This window comes from Dromiciops gliroides, chromosome 1 (assembly GCF_019393635.1).
Source record: "Dromiciops gliroides isolate mDroGli1 chromosome 1, mDroGli1.pri, whole genome shotgun sequence".
Taxonomy (NCBI): domain Eukaryota; kingdom Metazoa; phylum Chordata; class Mammalia; order Microbiotheria; family Microbiotheriidae; genus Dromiciops; species Dromiciops gliroides.
This window is the reverse complement of record NC_057861.1, coordinates 191,397,056-191,418,447: the sequence shown is the minus strand read 5'-3', so window position 1 is coordinate 191,418,447 and position 21,392 is coordinate 191,397,056. Positions and strand designations below refer to the sequence as shown.

Below are 21,392 nucleotides of genomic sequence, written 5' to 3'. Positions count from 1 at the left end.
CAGGTACTCCTGACTCCAGGGCCGGTGCTCTATCCACTGCACCATCTAGTTGCCCCGGTATTCTTTTTTTTTTTTTTTTTATAATTTTTTTTTTTTTTGCAGGCAACGGAGGTAAAGTGACTTGCCCACGGTCACACAGCTAGTAAGTGTCAAGTGTCTGAGGCCAGATTTGAACTCAGGTACTCCTGAATCCAGGGCCGGTGCTTAACCACTGCGCCATCTAGCTGCCCCCCGGTATTCTTAATAGTATATAAATGATTAACATCGATGCTTTCTCAAACCTAAGAATTTATTTGAATGTCAAGTTCTGAAAAACAGAAAGTTCCATTTAAACCACTAATCATTTATCTGTGTTGTCTTAAATCAAACCTCTGAAAAAATAATAGAAGGCAATGAATTATCAAAACCATTTCCCTTTAATATTGCACATAAGTCAAACTCTATTACTGTTTTAAAACCATACTAATTTATATTTTTAAATAAAATTACAGCACTGGTCACAACATTATGACTTTAAAGTGCATAATGTTGCTTTACAATTTGAAAAAAGGATGATGCACTGAAGAATCTGTATTTATAAAAAGAACCATCATAATAAGTATCCCTCTCCCCATGTAATCAGGGGGAATTCTGTTAACTTGATAAAAAACAAAAAGAGCAACATGCTTAAAAACAAAGATGAGGTAATCAGTAAGACTGATTTTTATTTGAGCTTTGCCAAATCATCCACTAGCTTTAGGGTTATATCCTTATATATTGTATTTTACCTTTTAATGCATAATCCATCTAAACATTAAAATAAAAATCACATCAGTAAGGGGCAGCTAGGTGGCGCAGTGTATAGAGCACTAGCCCTGGATTCAGGAGGACCTGAGTTCAAATCCGGCCTCAGACACTTGACACTTATTTACTAGTTGTGTGACCCTGGGCAAGTCACTTAACCCCAATTGCCTCACCAAAAAAAAAAAAAATCACAGCAGTAGATTGGGATCTTACCACTCTCAACAAGTATATAAGGTTCTTGAGCTGGACTTAAGTCTTCAAGGTCAAGAAATGCCCCTGGCTCTCTGGAACTGGAGAAAGTGAAGACTTCTTCCTTTGGATTTTGGCACATCAACTGCCTCTGGTAGAACCTAAAATCCAATATCTGGATGTTGGTAGGTAGACACTCATAAACTTTTTGCTGGTATCGTCCTCACCCTTTCCAAAGCTCTGATAATTCATTTTGGTGAATCAGATACAAGAAGTTTGAGAAATAATTCATAAGAATAAACTTGTATACATATACACACTTTAGAAATTTTGCCCTAGAATAACTTGATCAATGAAACCAAAAGTAAACACTTAGAGGTACAGTGTTTTGAGTATGCCTATATTTTAGACATACGTTTATATACACACATACCCACACGTAGCAGATACCTTATATTTGTATATAATATTTAAAGAACTCCACCACACTGTAAAAATTGCTGGCTTGGCTCTCCTTCCCATAAAAAAGGGGGAGGGAACAGGATCCCATGGTTGCAAGAGGCAAAAACAAGATGCTGTACTGAATGACTTCTGTTTCTCCAAAGGGTCTCAAAAGGATAACAATTTTCAGCTCCTCTGAGCCTAGTAGAACTCTTTTTGGGAAGTTCTATACCCTAAGTGAGAGCCAGAGTGATGTAGAGCATAGAAGTCTAGCTTTGGATTCATGAGAAGTGGGGTTCTAGTGCCACCTCTGGCATTTACTGGCAGTGTACCCATAAGCCAGCGTCCACTTACCCCCTCAGTATCTTCCCTCTGAGAAGTATAACCACACTGGTAAATATATAATTTGCGTATCAATTTGAATTATTACATTCTTTCTTAAGAAGGAAGGATACCTCCATTAAAACTATTTTGGGGGTGGGGCAGCTAGGTGGATACAGCATAGACCCTAGAGTCAAGAGGACCTGTATTCAAATCCAGCCTCAGATACTTGAGACTTAGGAGCTGTGTGACCCTGGGCAAGTTACTTAATCCAACTGCCTCTCACAAACAACAAGAAGATATTCTTTGATACTTTGCCAGTTACTAATTTGGGCTCACCTTTGCTTATTCAGTATCTTCTTCAGCTTAGCATCTTTTTCTATTTGAAGGTCCACTGTAGAGGACAGAGGGCAAGCAGTAGCCAAATACTGGATTAACTGAATATGTTGACCAGGCCGATATGAATGTCCTTTGCCTTGATTATATAGGCATTCAGCTTTTAAACTGAAGACATATTATAATAATTAACCTTAAACAGCATCACTGGAGAAAAATAATATTGCTACCATATTCTACCAATTTCTCTTTATTCTATTAATCAGTCAATTAACATTTATTAAGTACCTACTATGTTCTAGGCATGGTGCTAGAAACTGTAAGAATTATTTTCTTTGATAAGTTAGTCTTGATTATTTTGTTAGATTGTTTTAGAGCTCATGATAAAATTGAATTTAGATAGCTTTAGAATAAAATATATAATTACTATATTAAGCTAGTTATACATCAGAAGATTTATGTTAAATGTTAAGTTCCTTGCAAGTAAACACAGTCCCTCCCTTGTTTCGCAAGTCAACATTACCCTTTGTGGTCAGCTAAATTAACACTCTAGATCACATTTCGTATAGCACCAGAACATTTCAATTAGACCAATATTACCTTGATGGACAGACTGATTAAAGTAGTACTATGACCAATTAGATAGCCTGGTTAGTGTCCCTCCTCCAAAATGCCCCATTGCACCTCCAACATGCACACACCTGAAACGTTGCCAACAGCGCCAAGCTATACACAGAATGTTCTAGGATGTACCTCGCCTAACCACAAGTCAAGCAACCTGTCTCATTCAATCAAAATATGTTCAAAACAAATTTCTCATGACTCTGGAATTCCCAGGTTCCTGTTTTATTACTATGAAAAGTTCTGTAACTCTCCTGTTTGTCTCTGACTACTGAGGAGTTATTGACCACAATTATTGGAAAATGCTAGCTTTGCTAATAAATTGATCATGCTTAGAACTTTGCACCTCAGTCTCTCTCCATTCCAGATTTTACTTTCATAATACCAAGACAAAAACAAAACACTGAATGTTTTTACTACTGCAATATAAAATTGGAAGAGGCATATGTCTAGAGCAAGAGGTAAGTCTATCTTTTGTTCACTGGAATAAATTGTTCATGGGAAGAGGAAAAGGGAACAAGTATTTATTAAATGCTTACTAAGTACAAGGCATTATACTAGGAGCTTTACAAGTGCTATCTCACTTGAGCTTTACAACAACTGTGGGAGGGAAGGTACTATCATGATGCCCAATTACAGTTGAGGAAAATGAAGTAGACAGAAGTTACGGTACTGGTTCAGAGTCACACAGATAGTGAATGTTTGAAGCCTTGAACTGAGATCCTCCTGATTCCAGGCCCGGCATTCTATCCATAGCACCACCTGGCTTCCTAATGAGTTCTTCATAAGCAATGAGTTTGCTATAGGCAGTTAAAATTTAAGAAAATTTAGTCTAAGACAATTTTCTATAAGAGGCGATTTCCACGGACTAAATAATAGGATTTAGATACAGAAGAGACCTTAGGAGCCCCTGAGAGAGGAAGTGTGATGTGGTTAGGAACTGGTCCTGTGATATCACAGGTACAGAGAACTCCCAAGTGAGGAAGCTCTTGTATGAATGCTTACAGGCACCTTCTCTGCAACTTAGGTTTAGAGATGCCTAGAGTACTAAGAGGCTAAGTGACACGTCCAGAGAAACACAGCTAGTATGTGGCACATGTAGAGCCTGCACACAGGTTTTCTTGGTTTGAGTTGAATTCTCTGTCCATGACATCAAAGTGCCCTTTTATGAAGGAAGCTGAGGAATTTTCCACTACAGGTGGTATGTGAGAAAAATCCTGGTTAGATAAGATTTAAATATATGATACACATTGAAAAATTTATCAATAAGCAAGCTATGCTGGCTCTCTATATGAGCTGGGATATTACAAATTTCCTAAGAAAAAAATTAAATGATCACTTCAAAATAAGAAGTTCAAATATGTTATTCGGTATCATTAATTTCTGAATATACCCTGAATATACCCTGAGATATATTCCATAGAAACTTAAGACAAGCATGAACAAGATTTGGAATAAGCACTGAATAACACTGTCATGCAACATAGAAGCATTGTCTTTACGTCATTTTGGTTAAAGTCTACAAACATTTATTATGTGTGTGTCTTTTAAAAATTATTTGCTACTGTATTTTATAAATTGATTGCTATTTATATATTAATGGCTATTACGGCAGTTTTGGTTGTTGTTGTTGTTGTTATTGTTACTATTATTATTATTATTAATTTTGGTGGGGCAATGAGAGTTAAGTGACTTGCACAGGGTCACACAGCTAGTAAGTATCAAGTATCAAGTATTTGAACTCAGGGCCTCCTGAATCCAGGGCCAGTGCTTTATCCACTGTGCCTCCTAGTTGCCCCCGTAAATATTTTTTATTAATTAATACTGGATTAAAAAAAATTAATACTAGATATCAGTAAAGTATTGACCGCGTGTCTCCCTAACTTCTCATAGTCTCAGGCCTTCATACCTACATAGTTCTAAGAGGAAAAGCGTGCACCAAGAGAAAGCATTTAGACCAAGAGAGCAGGTAAAGAGAGGTAAAGAGAGGACAAAAAAAGTGACCCTTGCATGGTCAACAGTTTTATCCTCTTTTTGACAGAGGTGAGTCATTATACATTGATCAAAACTAATTGGTTAGCATCATTCAAGTCCATTGGTTGATATGACATAAGAGTGGTCTAAATTAAAATAAACTCTACATATAACATAAGGGGAAAATGTGCAAAAGACCTTCCCTGAAGGGCAAAGGCGATTCTAGTATCAAGGTATGATTTGATCCCATCAATTTATTGAGCTAGACAAGAGTCTATCTCCATTTCTTTTGTTCCCTTGGGTTAGTTCCGGACAAAATTTGCTAAAGTTCCTCAAGAACTGGACTTTTGGAGTGGGGGGAGGGGTGGAGAGAAAGGACTGAAACTGATCTCTGGGTTCCCCCCCCCCCACCAAGAAATTCAATTTTTTTCAGGGCAATGAGGGTTAAGTGACTTGCCTTGGGTCACACAGCTAGTAAGTAAGTGTCAAGTGCCTGAGCCTGGATTTGAACTCAGGTCCTCCTGAATCCAGGGTCGGTACTTTATCCACTGCACCACATAGCTGCCCAGAAATTCATTATTAATAATTATTTTCTCACATGTGCTAGGCACTGTGTTAAGTGCTTGAGATACAAAGTGGCTCAAGACAATTCCTATTCTAAAGGAGCTTATACTCTAAAGAAGGGAACAATATGTAAACAACTATGTACACAGAATAAATTGGGGATAATTACAGAGGGAGGGCACTATTAAGTGGGACCAAGTAAGACTTTTTGAAGGATCAGGTTTTTTTTGTTGTTGTTGTTGTTCTTCTTCTTGTTTTTTGGTGGGGCAATGAGGGTTAAGTTACTTGCCCAAGGTCACACAGCTAGTTAAGTGTCAAGTGTCTGATACCGGATTTGAACTCAGGACCTCCTGAATCCAGGGCCAGTGCTTTATCCACTGCGCCACCTAGCTGCCCCCTAAAGGATCAGTTTTAATAAATTTACTACTGTCTAATGAATAGAGGCTCAGATAATATCAACTTTGTATTGGGTCACTTCACTAGTCAACATGTCTTCTCTTTCAGATGAATCATACATTCCAGGCATTTAAGAAGTAGCAGGATTTTCACTAATGCTTTAATACCTTGTGGAATAACCAAAAAAAGGCATGACTGCAAATGATTAGGATATGGTACTTTAGGTGCTAATGTTCATGTTATATTTCAAGTTAAGAATGGTTTTAATACTCATTTGTAGTTGTTATATATAAAATCATGGAGTAAAGAGGTCATATTCACCTTTCTTTTTGAGAAATCATATATCCATCTAGGGATTTGAGATTTGGGCACCAACTAACAACATATGGCCGATAATTAAAACCTCGAACAGATGGCATAGCCATTACACAAGGATTGTTCATTATTGATAACTGCTCCAACTCAGAAAGGGATGACAAGAAAGAAATCTGTAATAAAAGATATGTCTGTTGAACCAAAAAGACTTAGTGTCAAACAATGGATTTCAATGTCTGATTATCTTCATCATTTACAAGTGCAACAGTTTCTTCCTTTTTCTAAAAGTAAACTTCTTTTCCATCTACCAAATTCAAATTGGAAACAATATGATCATATGTCTACTCTACTTTGGCTGGATCCTTGGAAAGTATTATCTCCCCTCACCTTTCCTGTCAAAAAAGAGAAATTAAAGTTTTTTAAAAACTTGTCTGGAAACCTAGGGATAAATGGCTTATTCCTTTAAACTTCTCTTGTTCAGCTGGCCAAAGTACCACAGATTAATAAACAACATTATAAATGAGAATAAGTAAAACCCACACCTTCCTTCTATAACTGTTAACATACTGAAGAGGAATGAAAATTAAGCTTCAATTGTACACATTATTTCACATTTATGTGGCACCTTTCAGCTAAGCTGTTTAAAATTTGACACAAATACTTGTAAAGTATGCTTTCAGTCTTCTGGACTCCTTAGTTATCATACTTCACATACATACCTCATTTAGGTCACAGATTTCATTTTCTGCTAAAGAAAGGACAGTCAATGAGTGAGGTAAATAAACAGGTGCTGCTCTAAGTGAAGTGATGATGTTTCCATGTAGAAGCAAAGTCTTCAAAAAACAAAAACAAAAACAGAGTCCATAATAAGGGCAAAAAGATTAAATGCAAAAAGAATTGACTATTTTTTTCAATGCTAAAATATTATTTATATAATACCTAACCTATGCTGTGGAATTCTAAATTCCTTTTGAATAATCTCCAATGTGTTCTTTTATTTAGAGTGTCCTTTTTGTATCTCCATGTATCACAGCCCAAGTCAAATGTCACCTTTCTTCATTCTTCTTCCCTCTTCCCATCCCTGAACCTTGGGACTTTCTCCAATCTCATATAGCTTTTTGTTGTTGTTTAGTCATTTTTAGTCATGTCTAACTCTTTGTGACCCCATTTGGGGTTTTCTTCGCAAAGATACTGGAATGGTTTGCCATTTCCTTCTTCAGCTCATTTTACAGGTGAGAAAACTGAGGCAGAGGGTTACACTGTGTCCAGGGTTACACTGCTACTAAGTGTCTGAGGCTGGATTTGAATCAGGAAGATGAGTCTTCCTGACTCCAGGCCCAGCACTCTATCCACTATGCCACCTAGCTGCCCCATGTAGCTCTTATATTGGCACATTTCTCTTTATTTTTCATGTTGTCAGTGCTCTCTTTTCAAATCATCAAATATTACTGTAAACTTAACCTGTTTGACTTTTGTATCCTGAAGTAGAATTTAAGGTGATTCAGGGCAGGAACTATTTTTTTCCTATGTATTTTCAGCGCCTAACCTAGTATCTTGAACTTAACAGGTATATAATAAATGTTTGTTGAATGTAATAAACAAATAGAACATTTATGTTCTGTTTTGTACTACAGCTATTTGTATATGTACGATTTCCCCCAGATAAGATCCATGAGAGCATATATCATGTCTTATTTATGTCTAAACTCCTTCAACACTTAATATAAACACTTAAATTGGAGTTTTTCAGTATTATCACAATATCTGATTGTTTGAAATCTTTTAGAACAACTGTTACTAAAAATGTATTCCTGTTAATAGTAGTTGAATAATAGAATTACCTATTGCCTTCAAGGCCAAGAGTCTACCTACTACTGCTGATGTCAACAGTAAAAATAAGATGAAAAATACCTATGGCAAAATTCTAACAGTGATTCCCAGATATAACTTTTTTTTATGCTGTCTCCCTCTCTCACCCCAAAGTATTATATAGCATATTGATAAAATTTAATTTCAAGAACTTGAGAGAACTAAAGACATGTTGAGATACAACAAGACCAAATTTTGGAATTAAAGCTCTAGAAGCTCATTTAAAAATACAATTCTCTGGCCTCAAAGACAAACTCTGATAATCTAGAAAGACAATTTCTTCATATATGAAGAATAGGACATATGGCTCATGTCTAAGGACGTTGGTTTTCTACCCTGCTTCATTTTTAAGAAAATGACATCAATACAGAGTTATGAAGGGCAAAACAAAAAATTCTACTTAAATTCCAATAGTAACAAAATATTTTGGAAGAATATTTTTTTTAAATAATTTTTTTGAGGGGGGAAGGGCAATGGGGGTTAAGTGACTTGCCCAGGGTCACACAGCTAGTGTCAAGTGTCTGAGGCCGGATTTGAACTCAGGTCCTCCTGAATCCAGGGCCGGTGCTTTATCCACTGCACCACCTATCTGCCCCTGGAAGAGTATTTTTAAATCTTAGAACAGTCATAAGGAATACATTCCCTAATGGTGGAAAACTAGTTTATGACAATAAGATAATTTGCAATGCATCTTAGAAAATCAAATCTCAAAAGGAGCCTTAGGGTCAGAAAAGTAGACATACCTTTATAGAGACCAATTTAGAAAGATCACCTATTTGAGAAATGTTATTGTCCGACAAATCAAGATGTTTCAGTGTTGTGCAGCTACTAATTTGGTCTGTGGTCTATGAAATGAGAAATTTGAATCACATTAGTTCAACTATGAATGTCAAAAAGCAAACATATACCACCTCACACCTATCAGATTGACTAATATGACAAAAAAAGGAAAATAATATATGTTGGAGAAGCTGTGGAAAAATTGGAACACTAATGCATTGTTGGTGGAGCTGTGAACTGATCCAACCATTCTGGAGAGCAGTTTGGAACTATGCTCAAAGGGCTATGGGACTGTTCATACCCTTTGACCCAGTGGTACCACTGCTAGGTCTGTATCCCAAAGAGATCACAGAAGAAGGAAAAGGACCCACATGTACAAAAATATTTATAGCAGCAAATGCAAAGAATTGGAAATCAAGGGAATGCCCATCAATTGGGGAATGGCTAAACAAGTTGTGGTATATGAATGTAATGGAATACTATTGTACTGTAAGAAATGAGCAGGAGGATTTCAGGGAAACCTGGAAGGACTTAAATGAACTGATGCTGAGTGAGATGAGCAGAACCAGGAGAACATTGTACACAGTAACAGAAACATTGTGTGATGATCAACTGTGATAGATTTGGCTCTTTTCAGCAGTGCAATGCTCCAAAACAATTTCAAAGAACTCATGATAGAAAATGTTTTCCACATCCAGAAAAAAGAACTGTGGATTCTGAATGCAGATTGAACCATACTGTTTCTACTTTTTGGCTGTTTTTTTTTCTTTTTTGAGGTTTTTCCCTTGTGTCCTGATTCTTCTTTCACAATATGACTAATGCAGAAATATGTTTTATGTGATTATATATATATAACCTATATCAGATTGCTTCCATCTTGGGGAGAGGGGAAGGGAGGGTGGGAGAAAAATTTAGAACTAAAAATCCTATGAAACAAATGTTGAAAACTATCTTTACATGTAACTGGAAAATAATAAAATACTTTTATGATTAAAAAGAAAAAGCAAACATACCACAAACCCAATTCCTTCATTATCTCCCTTAAAGTTTCATTTTCTGCTAGCTGTATTTTTTTTCTTTTTAAATTAGAAATTAAAAGAAAAAGAGAAGATTGAGCAAAAGGAGTTGAAAGATTCAGGAAATCATAGGCCTTTCTCTGTAACCCTAAAAAACAATGGACTACTGCTTCTAATCTGGTATAATGAAAAGAGCCACTGGACTTTGGAGTCTGAAACTTAGTTTCCAGTTTGGTTCTTCCATTTAACTAGCTATGTAACTAAGTCAATTTATTTGACTTCTCTGAGTCTTGGTTTGATCATCCACTAAATGAGGATAATTATACCTGCGCTACTTTCTTTACAAGGTTTCTTATAAAGAAAATGAAATATATATGTATGTGAGCTAATATATATATATATACACACACATATATATATATACACACACACACACACACACACACATATATATATATATATATATATATGCCACTGTTAATTGACAGAGTTTTACTAAATTAGCTCTCATTTAGCTTCTCTACTTTGGAATGCATACTTTGAAAATCTTTCCTCTCCAAAATATTTCAATCCTTGTATCTGTTTTAAAACTGCTGTGGCATTGTTGTTGTTGTCTTTCATTCAAGAAGACATCAAGGGGCAGCTAGGTGGCGCAGTGGATAGAGCACTGGCCCTGGAGTCAGGAGTACCTGAGTTCAAATCCAGCCTCAAACACTTGACACTTACTAGCTGTGTGACCTTGGGCAAGTCACTTAACCCCAATTGCCTCACTAAAAAAAAAAAAAAAAAAAGAAGACATCAAGGTGATATTATGACTTGAGCTGAATTGGATTTAAGTGAGGGAGGGCTGTGCAAGGTCACCAACCTCACTCTCTCCTCCAGAGCCATCTGGGTACAGTGGCAAGACAGATATCAGGACGAATGGAAATGGTACCTGGATGTTTAAGGAAACTCGATTAAGTGACTTGCCCAGGGTCACATAACTAGTAAGTGTCTGAGGTGAGATTTGAACTCAGGTCCTCTTGACTCCAGGGCTAGAGCTCTATCCACTCTGTCAGCCAGTGGCATATTTCAGGTTAGACTCTCCATACACATTCAAACAAAATAAAATGCATTATTGTTCATTGGACTTGAAATGAGATGTCAAATAATGCTGCCAGTTTTCCATTCAGAAGTCAGATTTTATTTTAAAACAAAAAATATTTTACCTTGAGATTATTTCCTGCCAAATTGAGCCATTCCAAGTAAATGAGCTCCTTTAGCCCTTCCACACAGCCAATGCTGTTATGAGGTAAATTCAGTACTCGGAGATGAGTTAATTTAGCCACACCCATCATACAAACAAGCCGGTTACTAGCTACAGATAACTGAAATAATCAAAGAAAACATTTTCAATGGCAAAATAGAGAACTCACATTTTAAAACTTAATAAGAATTATCCCAAGAAAAACTTTAAAATTGCATACCCACCTTTGAAATAAAACATACAAAATGGTTGTACCAGTATACCTACTTACATCACTTTCTCTTTCATTCTATTATCCATATATTTGTACATGAATTTTAATTTTACATAGTCATATGTAACTGTATATTGTTCTGAATCTGCTTTTCTCACTGTCTTTTTAAACTTTATATTTCTATTTTTATCATTTTAGTGGAATAAAAGGATTTGAAAAATAGTTCTCAAAAACATTGCAATTACTAATAAACTATGAAAAATTATTCAAAATCACTAATAAGGCAAATACAAATCAAAATAACTATGAAATTCTTTCTTACATTGACATACCAGTTCATTGAGCTATTCCCTGGTTTTTGAACATTTAGGCTGGTTTTTTTGCTATTACAAACAATACTGCTGTATGTATGCCTTTTGATAGGTGAAACTTTTAATATGTATTCTCCATAATGAAGTTTTTAATTCAAAATGTATGATGATTTAAAAAAAAATTTTTTATGTATGATGATTTTTGTGGATTCTTGCTAGAGATTACCAATGTGCTCACAAGGATTTTAGTAATTTGCAATTCCACCAGCAATATATATATACAAATTTTTCCACATGCCAATTCAAACTGAATTTTTCATTTTCAGTAATTCCTATCACTTTGAGCAATATAAAATGGAACCAGAAAGTTATTTTTCTCTAATTATTAGTGAGGTTGAACTCAACCACCACTTTACCATCCAAATACAGTATTTTGTTTCGTTTTTATTGCTGCCCTTTTCCCCCATGCATTTGGTTTTAATTTTCCTCTCCCTTCTTCTTACTCTATCCCTAAGTGAGCCCTTTCTCTGAAAGTCTATACAGTAATCCCTTCCGCACTGCAAGTTTCCCTATTGTCATGGGTCAGCATAAGAAATTAAATAGGAATTTTGAAGGAGTTTTGTGGAAGCCACAGCAGCACATGAGGGACAGCAGATGACACAAAGCCTATGACCAAATACTTAACCCAAATTTTATGATAAGGTACTGCAAACACCCCATAATAGAAAAAAAACCCAAACAACTTCAGAGTTCTCTGGTAAGAAGGGAAGGCCAAAAGATTTTCCAGACAACAGGTACACCAAGCCTCTAAACCCCGTGATGTGGAAGGGATAATTAATAACTCAAGTTCCATATCCATAGAAACCAACCTTTCTCTTAAAAGGAAAACAGGTACATTATATCATCTGCTTGATAGGACCAAGATTAGTTACTATTACTCAGAGTTCAGGTTCCTTTCATTTCCTTTTTGTTCAAAATATTGCACTTGTAGTCACTGTGTACTTTGCTATTCTTGTTGTGCTTACTTCACACAATTTTTCTAATATTTCTCTGAATTCTTTATTCACTCTTTTACAATTATAGTATATGATATTCATTGCTATACAGAACTCTCAAGTAAGGAAATGATCAGTGCAATTCATACATAAGTCCAAGGCAGTATATTAGTGTGCCTGTGTTCCCGTAAGCCCTCAAATATTGACTTTTTTCCACTTTTTTATCATCTTGCAACCATTTTCTGGATATAAGCTAAAAACTTCATAGTTCTTTTGTTTTGTATTTTTTTATTATTGGTGATTTTGACTCATCTTTCATATAGTTAACAGTTGATAATATTCTTTTGAGAATTGTTCATTTCTTTCACAATTTAACCCTTGGAAAATGGCCCTTAGTCTAATATATTTATGTCAATTTTCTATATATGTTGAATATTAAAATATTTAATGCAAAGACTCATTACAAATATTTTATCTTTTTCTCATTACAAAGATTTTCTCTTATATTGATTTTATTAAATGTAAAATATTTTCAGTTCTATGTAATGAAAATGTTTTATTTTACCTTTTATAATCATCTTTATGAACCCTTACTTGGTAAAGCATTATCAAATAATTAAAGTAGTTGTTTGTCCAAGTTTTTGTTGTTGTTTTTGGTGGTACAACTTCATACTTAGGTCAAGTAACCATTTGGAATCTACTTGCTTTAAACAATACTTGCCTTAAGATGTTAGTTTCAACCTGCGAACTACCTTCCAGTTTTCCTAGCAGTAGGAAGTCTATTTGAATTTACTGAACTCTTCAGTGTTATCACAGTGTTCATTTTCTATTTCTCAGCAAAGGATAGACACAGCAGCCATAAGGCCAGAATAATTTTATGACTCAATCATAGAGAAAAAGCCATAATAATTTTGGTTTAATAATTCTCTCTCATTATGAGAAGGGAAATGTTCTTGAGACTTTAGTACAAATATTTTCACATAAGCCATTTCTATTTTATTAATATACATACAGTACAAGTTTTATCATTATGATAAACTGGTTTTACCCTTAGACATCTAAAAACATTTACAACTTTAAATAGATTTTTAAAAAATAAGTAAACTACTAAATAATAATTTCCCTGAGTTTCACATAATACCTGCAATAATCTTTGGAACTTCTCAAGATTTTCCAATTTGATAATTTTATTTTTATCAAGAATTAGAGTCAGGATATCAGCTTTACAAGGCAAATTCAGATCCAATTTCTGTAATCCTTGGCCTTGAAGAAAAGAGAAGAGCAAAGCATTATAAAAGAGAAGTAAAACAAGTACAAAGGATTTTGAATGGAGACAGAACTGCAGTTAGAAATAAAAAGCAAGGGGGCAGCTAGCTGGCACAGTGGATTAAACACCAGCCCTGGATTGAGGAGGACCTGAGTTCAAATCTGGCTTCAAGACACTTGACACTTACTAGCTGTGTGACCCTGGGCAAGTCACTTAACCCTCATTGCCCTGCAAAAGTTAAAAAAAATAATAATTAAAAAATAGAAAGCAAAAGGAAAAACACTAAAGATTTGAGATCTCAATTAATTACTCTTATATTTTCTCTGAATTGTTCAATTCTAACTGTGATATGTGATTTTTAAAAAATCAAGTGTTCCGAATTTGGCAACCTCCAACACTAATTTTGTGTAGCAGACAAAGTTAAGTAGAAAAAAAAAACAGTAAGAAAATCTGAGATCAAGCTCTTTCATGAACTCTGCTATATAACTTTGTACAAGTTGTCCCTAGGCCTCAGTTTTCACATCTATGAAAAGGTTCTTAACCTAGGGTCTGTGAACTTAAAAAAAAAAATTCTTGTGACTACATTTCAATATAATTGGCTTCCTTTGTAATTATATACATTTTATTTTATGCATTTAAAAACATGAATTCTGAGAAGGGCTCCCCATAGGCTTCACTAGACTAAGGGGTTCATGACCCACAAAAGGCTAAGAACCCATGGACTTGATCATTTCTGAGATCTTTCTCTAAAGTTCCATTACACAAAAATACTATTTTAAAATATTGTTTGTTATTTTGTAAAGTAAGTATGCAGGAATCTTGGTAGATGAACAGTTCCCGTTTCCCAAAGTCCTCATTATGGCATCAGTGACTCTGTGTTCTTGAAAGGTTATGCCGGCAGAGGGCAAACTTGTGCAGGCTCTACCACCCTCAAAAGCTTCTAGTATGGACCTGGAAGCCGATTGTCTGTTTTATGAGGCTCAACCTAACCTCATAGCCAATAAGGTAGCCACTTGGTGATAAATTCTCTGGCTATGGCAAACTATGATACATCAACATAAGAGAGTTTTACCATATTCTAGGGAAGCTGAACTGAAGTAAATCAATTGCCACAAGATAGCCTAGCTAAACACATAGAAATTGCCTCGGTCAATACTTTATCTCTCTGACAAGTAGAGAGATACAGCAGCCAAGGTCAGTATTGGTTCAGAACATAAGCTCATTTGTAAAATACTATAGAGGAGGATGGTGGAATATTATAAGCAGTATCATTCAATAAAACAGCAAGAATCCAGTCCCAGCCCCTCATTTTAAGACGAAGAAAATGAGTCCTAAGGAAGTTAAATGACTTATGCCATGTCACACACTGAATGGCAGACTTGCTGTTGGAACCCAGATTTCTCACTCCAAATTTGATAGGTTTATTTTTTATTAAATGAGTTAACTTTATTATGTATACACACATATTTAAGGGTAGTGATTAAAATGACCCTCCAAATAAAATTCTGATAAAGTACATAAAATATTTTAAAACTTGGGACTTTTTTTTTTTTTTGCAGGGCAATGGAGGTTAAGTGACTTTCCCAGGATCACACAGTTAATAAGTGTCAAGTGTTTGAGGCTGGATTTGAACTCAGGTCCTCCTGAATCAAGGACCAGTGCTTTATCCACTTCTCCACCTAGCTGCCCTGGGACTTTTCTATATTATTTATAGAGGGCACTTGCATTTACTTAATATGCCACATGACAGAATACTTATCAGATTCAGTCATCAGATTCTAAGACAAGGTTAGAATTCCATAGATTCATAGCACTGTGGAGAGTTTTGATTCATTTTTTCTATCTACCTGTACTGACATGATTCAAGACCCATAGGAGATCTGCATGATACTAGTAAATAGCATCTGTCATTACAGAGATTGCTTCTTAACCAATCTAGACTCTGAGAAATCAATGACATATTACTGTGCTTTGTACATAAAGATGTATGATCCACTAATTCATTCAACAACCTTATTGAAGGATTTCTATGTACAAAGTATCTTGCTAGATTTGGGAGAGAGAAACAAAGGTAATTAAGACAAGATGCCTGGCCTTCCTTAACTTAAAATCTAGCATAAGAACAAATAAGAAATATAACAATTACAATAAAGAATACTAAATAATTAAAGTACAATAAAATTATAAAGTGCTAGTGAAATTTGGAGGCAAGAAAACATTTCCAAATTGGGGGACAAGCAGGAGATCAGTGAATACTTAACTGAAGAAGTAATATTTGTGGTAGGCCTCAAATAAGCTACAGAATTTCAAAAGGTGGAAATTTGGGGGTAAGAAAAAGGTCATTCTAGGATTAGGGAACTAGACTAGCAATGATATAGAGTGAAAGAAGTGCTAAATATGTATAAAGAATATCTAATAGTAATTTAGCAAGATCATAGCACACATGGAAAAGCATAATGTGAAACATGGCTGGAAAGACAGTTTGTCAAAAGTTAGGAAGTTTAAATTTTATTCCACGGAAGGATCATGACCAAGTGTATGGTTAAAGAAGATTAATGTGGAAGTAGTGTTGAGGGTAGACTTGAAGGGCAGAGACAAGAGGTATGAGATCAGTTAGGAGTCTGTTATAGTAGTTCATACAAGGAATAATGGAGTTCTGTGGGAACAGAAAGAAGAGGATACCACCCGTAAGACACCCACTGAGTTGCTAAATTGTCTCACAAAAATCCACTACGACTATCCTGTTTTGGTTCTTCCTTTATTACCCTTACTTAGGTGATTGTCAAGGGCTGGGAAAACCGGAGAATTTTAGTTGGAAGAGACCACAGCAACTATTTCATCCAACCCACATGCCTCCCAAAATCCTCCTTGTAACATATGTGGTACAGATAAGTGGTTGTCCAGCCTCTGTTTAACAACCTTCAATAAGGAGAAACATAGTAACTCCCAAGCATCCCATTCCACTTCTGAATATGTCTCATTATTAAGAAACTTTTCTTTATAGAAAAACAAAATTTGCTTCTTTTCAACATCTACTTATTGCTCCTGGTTATTCACTCTGAGGTCAAAAAGAACAATCCTAATCTCTCATCCACATAATAGCCTTTTAGCAACTTGAAGACAGCAATCATGCCCACTCTTACCCATGTCCCTACCCTCTGGTCTTCTTTCCTCCAGGCTAAATACACTCCCCAACCCCCCAGTTTCTTCAACCATAACATGTACTTGAGGCCCTTCCCCCACCCTAGTTACTCTTTTGGATGCTCTCCAGCTTATTAAGGCACTTCCTTATAGTGTGACGCCTAAAAAGAATAAAATATTTCAGAAATGGTCTGAACAGAGCAAAGTGAAGAGGACTTTCATCTCCCTATCTTTAGAAACTAATCCATTCTTAATTTAGCCCAACTTTTTTTTAGGATGCCATGGCACATTAATTCATATAGGTTTGCAATCCACCAAAGCCAAGGTTTTCAGACAAACTTCTGCCTATTTTATGACATATTTCATGTATAATTGAATTTGGATTTCTTCTCACTGCATTGATCAGAGATTTAAAGTCTTTCAAAGTTGACTTTATAATGTTGTTATTATTATATAAATTGCACTAATTATCCTGTTCACTTCACTTTGCATCAGTTCATTTGTGTCTTCCTAGATTTCTCTAAAATTCTCCATTTCATACTTTCTTAAGGTACAGTATCATTTCATTATATTCATATACCATAATTTGTTTAGCCATTCATTAAAAATGGAAACTTTCTTAGTTTCCAGTTCTCTGCCACCACAAAAAAGAACTATATTTTTGTATATGTATATATGCCTATGTGAATACATTACTTATAGGACACCTATATTCACTTAATAAGACATGCTTAAATATATGTCCCTAATGTATATACCCATTTCCCAAAAATGTACAAGTTAATTTAAAATTATGATTAAAGAAAATCATTACCTGAAAGATCCACCACTGCCTCATGACTGAAAACAGTTCCCTTTACAATTGCTGATAAAACAAAATTAGGAACTCTGTATTCTTCTCCCTCTCTCAGCCAGGTAGTATCACAGGAATGACTGGAAAGTCTTTGCTGATTTGGTTGTTTTAAGATCATTGGACAATACTCTGAACAAGTCATCATAAGACTTTTGGTGTCAGCCTGTTAAGTTAATTTAACATTACAAGTTATCTGTATTATATTTTTTTATAATCTGCTAATGAAGCTTACAATTTTCATTATTCTGGACTTGACAAAACCCAACAAACATAAACATTTCTATATACAAAGAACAAAGAGAGGAAAACAAAAAAGAAACAGAAAAGGAGAATCATGAAACCATGAATCTTATTGCACATAGCTTAACTTTTTGTAACTTTTTGTAAGTATATATTGTAACTTTTTGTAAGTATATATTAAATTCAACATGTTACTTCCAAAGGCTAACTCACTTGACTATTTTCTCCTATACCACATTCTGTTCCCTTTTGTACCTTTTAAAATACTTAATTTATATATTTTTTTGCATTGCTATCACTAGCCCCTCTCATTAATAATTTTCCCCCCAAAATACCCTTCCTTGTTAAAAAGTTAGCACATCCTGCCTGTGTCCAAAGATGTGTCTTATTCTGCATTTCTAGTCCATTACCTTTCTGTGAAGTAGGGGAAAGAGAATATTCCATCACTGGTCATTTGACATGCATTCTTTTTAAAGCTTTGTTCCTGACTCTGGACTTCTCTACAATTATCCAGCAACCTTCTCACTCAAAAATTCTTCCACCCCTATTGCCACTTCCTCTGACTGTCAAGTTCATTTTCAGAACATTCATTTGAGGAAGTGCCCTGGCCAGTCATGCTTACTCCTTCATTCCTCTCCCAGTTCCACTCCTCCCTCTCTGGACTTGTTCATCATACTCCTGTCTAGTTACTTTCTCTTCTTCCTCTTCCTCCCTTCAACTTTTCAGTTATCTTTTATGAGTTTTCTCCTATTAGAATGGCAAGAACTGTTTTTTCTCTTTGCCTTGTATTTGTATTCCCAGTGCTTAGCAAAGTACCTGGACCACGTGCTTAATAAATGCTCTATAGCTCCATCTCAGGAGCTATGGTTGATTACTTCATTGGTCAGAGGTCTTAATTCTTTCCAAACTGCTTTTCTTTTTTTGTTGTTGTTAAGTCATTTCAGTCATGTCTGACTCTTCATGACCTCATTTTGGGGTTTTCTTGACAAAGATATTGGAATGGTTTGCAATTTCCTTCTCCAGTTCATTTTACATATGAGGAACTGAGGCAAAATGGTTAAGTGATTTGCCCAGGGTCACACAGCTAGTAAGTGTCTGAGACTGAATTTGAACTCATGAGCATTTCTTCATGATATATAATGCTAGCTCTTGGTTTTTATATGATATTTGTTATAGAAAGAAAATGTCTGTTTATATGTTTTCTTTTTTTGTTTGGCAAAAATTAGTTTTGTATTTTGTCGAAAGTTTGTTCTGCATTAACTGATATAATAATTTTATTTTTATTAGTTTTGCTATTAATAATTTCTTTTTTTGGGGGGGTGAGACAATTGGGGTTAAGTGACTTTCCCAAGGTCATACAGCTAGTTAAGTGTCAAATATCTGAGGCTGGATTGTAACTCAGGTCCTTCTGAATCCAGGGCCGGTATTCTATGCACTCCGCCACCTAGCTGCCCCTGCTATTAATAATTTCAATTATGCTTATAGTTATCCTAATACTGAACCAACACTGCATTTATAATATAAAACCAATCTGTTCATAGCATATGATCTTTTAAATATATTGCTACATTATCTCAGCTTATATTTCTATAAAATATTTTTGCATTAAAATTCATTATGGATATTGGTCTGTAATTTTATTTGTTTCACATCTCCTTCATTTAGGTATCAAGACCATGTTTGTATCACAGAAAGAACTAAAGAGGAATTTTTTTTTTTTTGGCAAATAGTTAATAGAATTCATCATTCATTGAATGGTTGATAGAATTCCATTAAAAATCAATCTGGGGGACAGCTAGGTGGAGCAGTGGATAGAGTACCGGCCCTGGAGTCAGGTGGAGCTGAGTTCAAATCCGGCCTCAGACACTTAACACTTACTAGCTGTGTGACCCTGGGCAAGTCACTTAACCCCAATTTCCTCACCAAAACAAACAAACAAACAAAAAATCAATCTGGTCGGGACAGCTAGGTGGCACAGTGGATAGAGCACTGGCCCTGGATTCAGGAGGACCTGAGTTCAATTCTGGCTTCAAGACACTTGACACTTACTAGCTGTGTGACCCTGGGTAAGTCACTTAACCCTTATTGCCCTGCACCAAAAAAATAAAAATCAATCTGGTCCTGGCATTTTCTCCTTTGGTAGTTAATTTATGGATTAGTAAGTATCTTTTTCTGAGACTGAGTTATTTAAATTCTCTATTTCAATATTGTTCTATTAATTTGGATGTTTTTTAAATATCAATTTTATTTAAATAATCAGTTAATATTTCTGTGGTATAGAACTGAACAAAATAGTTTCTAATAATTTCCTTTACTTCCTCTTGTTATGAATGCTTCTTTTAAATTTTTATTATTGATAATTTCACCTTCTTTTAAAAATTCAGAATAGCTTAGTTTATCTATTTTATTAGGTTTTTAAATTTTTAAAATTTTTAACCAAAATGCTATCTCCTATTCTTTTTCAGTTCAATGTTGTTGTTGTTTATGCATGTTAATTTTGCTCATTTTTCTTTGATTTCCGGGATTTCTATTTTGGTGTTTGGGTAGGAGTTATTGATTTGTTGCTTTTCTAGGTTCTTTTTCAAAATTTCTTGCCCAAATCATCCACCTGTTCTTTCTCTTTTTTGTTGACAAAAATATTTAGTGATATAAAGTTTTCCCCTCAAGACTGTTTTGGCTGAATTCCAAAAGTTTGGATTTATTATTTCATTGCTGTTTTTGATTTGATGAGATTATCTATTTGTTCCTATAATTTGTTCTTTGACTCACCAATTCTTTAGGATTATTATTTTATTTCCAATTAAGTTTTAGTCCTTTATTTAAAAGCCCTTTATTAATTATAATTTTGTTGTTTTTGTGGTCAGTAAAGGATATATTTAATAGTTCTGCTTTAAAAAAAAATTTTATAAGGCTCTTATGCCCTAGCATATGGTCAACTTTGTAAAGGTGCCATGTACAGCAGAGAAATATGTTTATTCCTTACTATTTCTCTTGAATAATTATTAGTGATCTATTATTGTTTCATTTTTCTAAAGTTCTATTCTGGTCCTTAATTTTTTATCTATATTTTTGTTAATCTGTCCACTAAGAAAAGTATATTGGGATTCCCAAATAGTCTAGTTTTCACATCTATTTCTTCCTATAATTAAACTTTTCCTTTAAGAACTATTATACCTGTATATTATGTGTATATTATGTATTGGTATGATTTCATTTTCTAAGGTACCTTTAAGCATATTATAGCCCTTTTAACTATATTTTTTACTGTTACCTTGTCTTAGATAATTTTTACTATCTGGTTTTTTTGTTTACTTGAAGTGTAATAAATTCTGTTTTCTATTGTTTAATGTTTCTTACAAACAACAAATTATTGAATGCTGTTTCCTAATATCATATCCTCTTCCATTTTTAGGGGTGAGCTCATGCCATTCTTATTCATGGTTATGACTGCTAATTGCAATTTCTCTCTATCACTTCTCTTTATAACTGTTTCCTCTCTTTGATCCCCACACTCCTCTTT

At 34.8% G+C, this 21,392-nt stretch overlaps 1 protein-coding gene across 1 annotated transcript in view; it reads right to left on the bottom strand.

Moving 5' to 3' along the window:
• Positions 1–21,392, bottom strand: part of LOC122735734 (centrosomal protein of 97 kDa-like) — a 44,384-nt gene that overhangs the window by 4,375 nt on the left and 18,617 nt on the right. The window contains 8 exon segments of the mRNA XM_043977475.1: positions 997–1,133; positions 2,074–2,238; positions 5,947–6,113; positions 6,660–6,773; positions 8,553–8,654; positions 10,814–10,972; positions 13,513–13,634; positions 17,594–17,795. Coding sequence (XP_043833410.1) covers positions 997–1,133; positions 2,074–2,238; positions 5,947–6,113; positions 6,660–6,773; positions 8,553–8,654; positions 10,814–10,972; positions 13,513–13,634; positions 17,594–17,777 — 1,150 coding nt within the window. The 5' untranslated portion in view covers positions 17,778–17,795.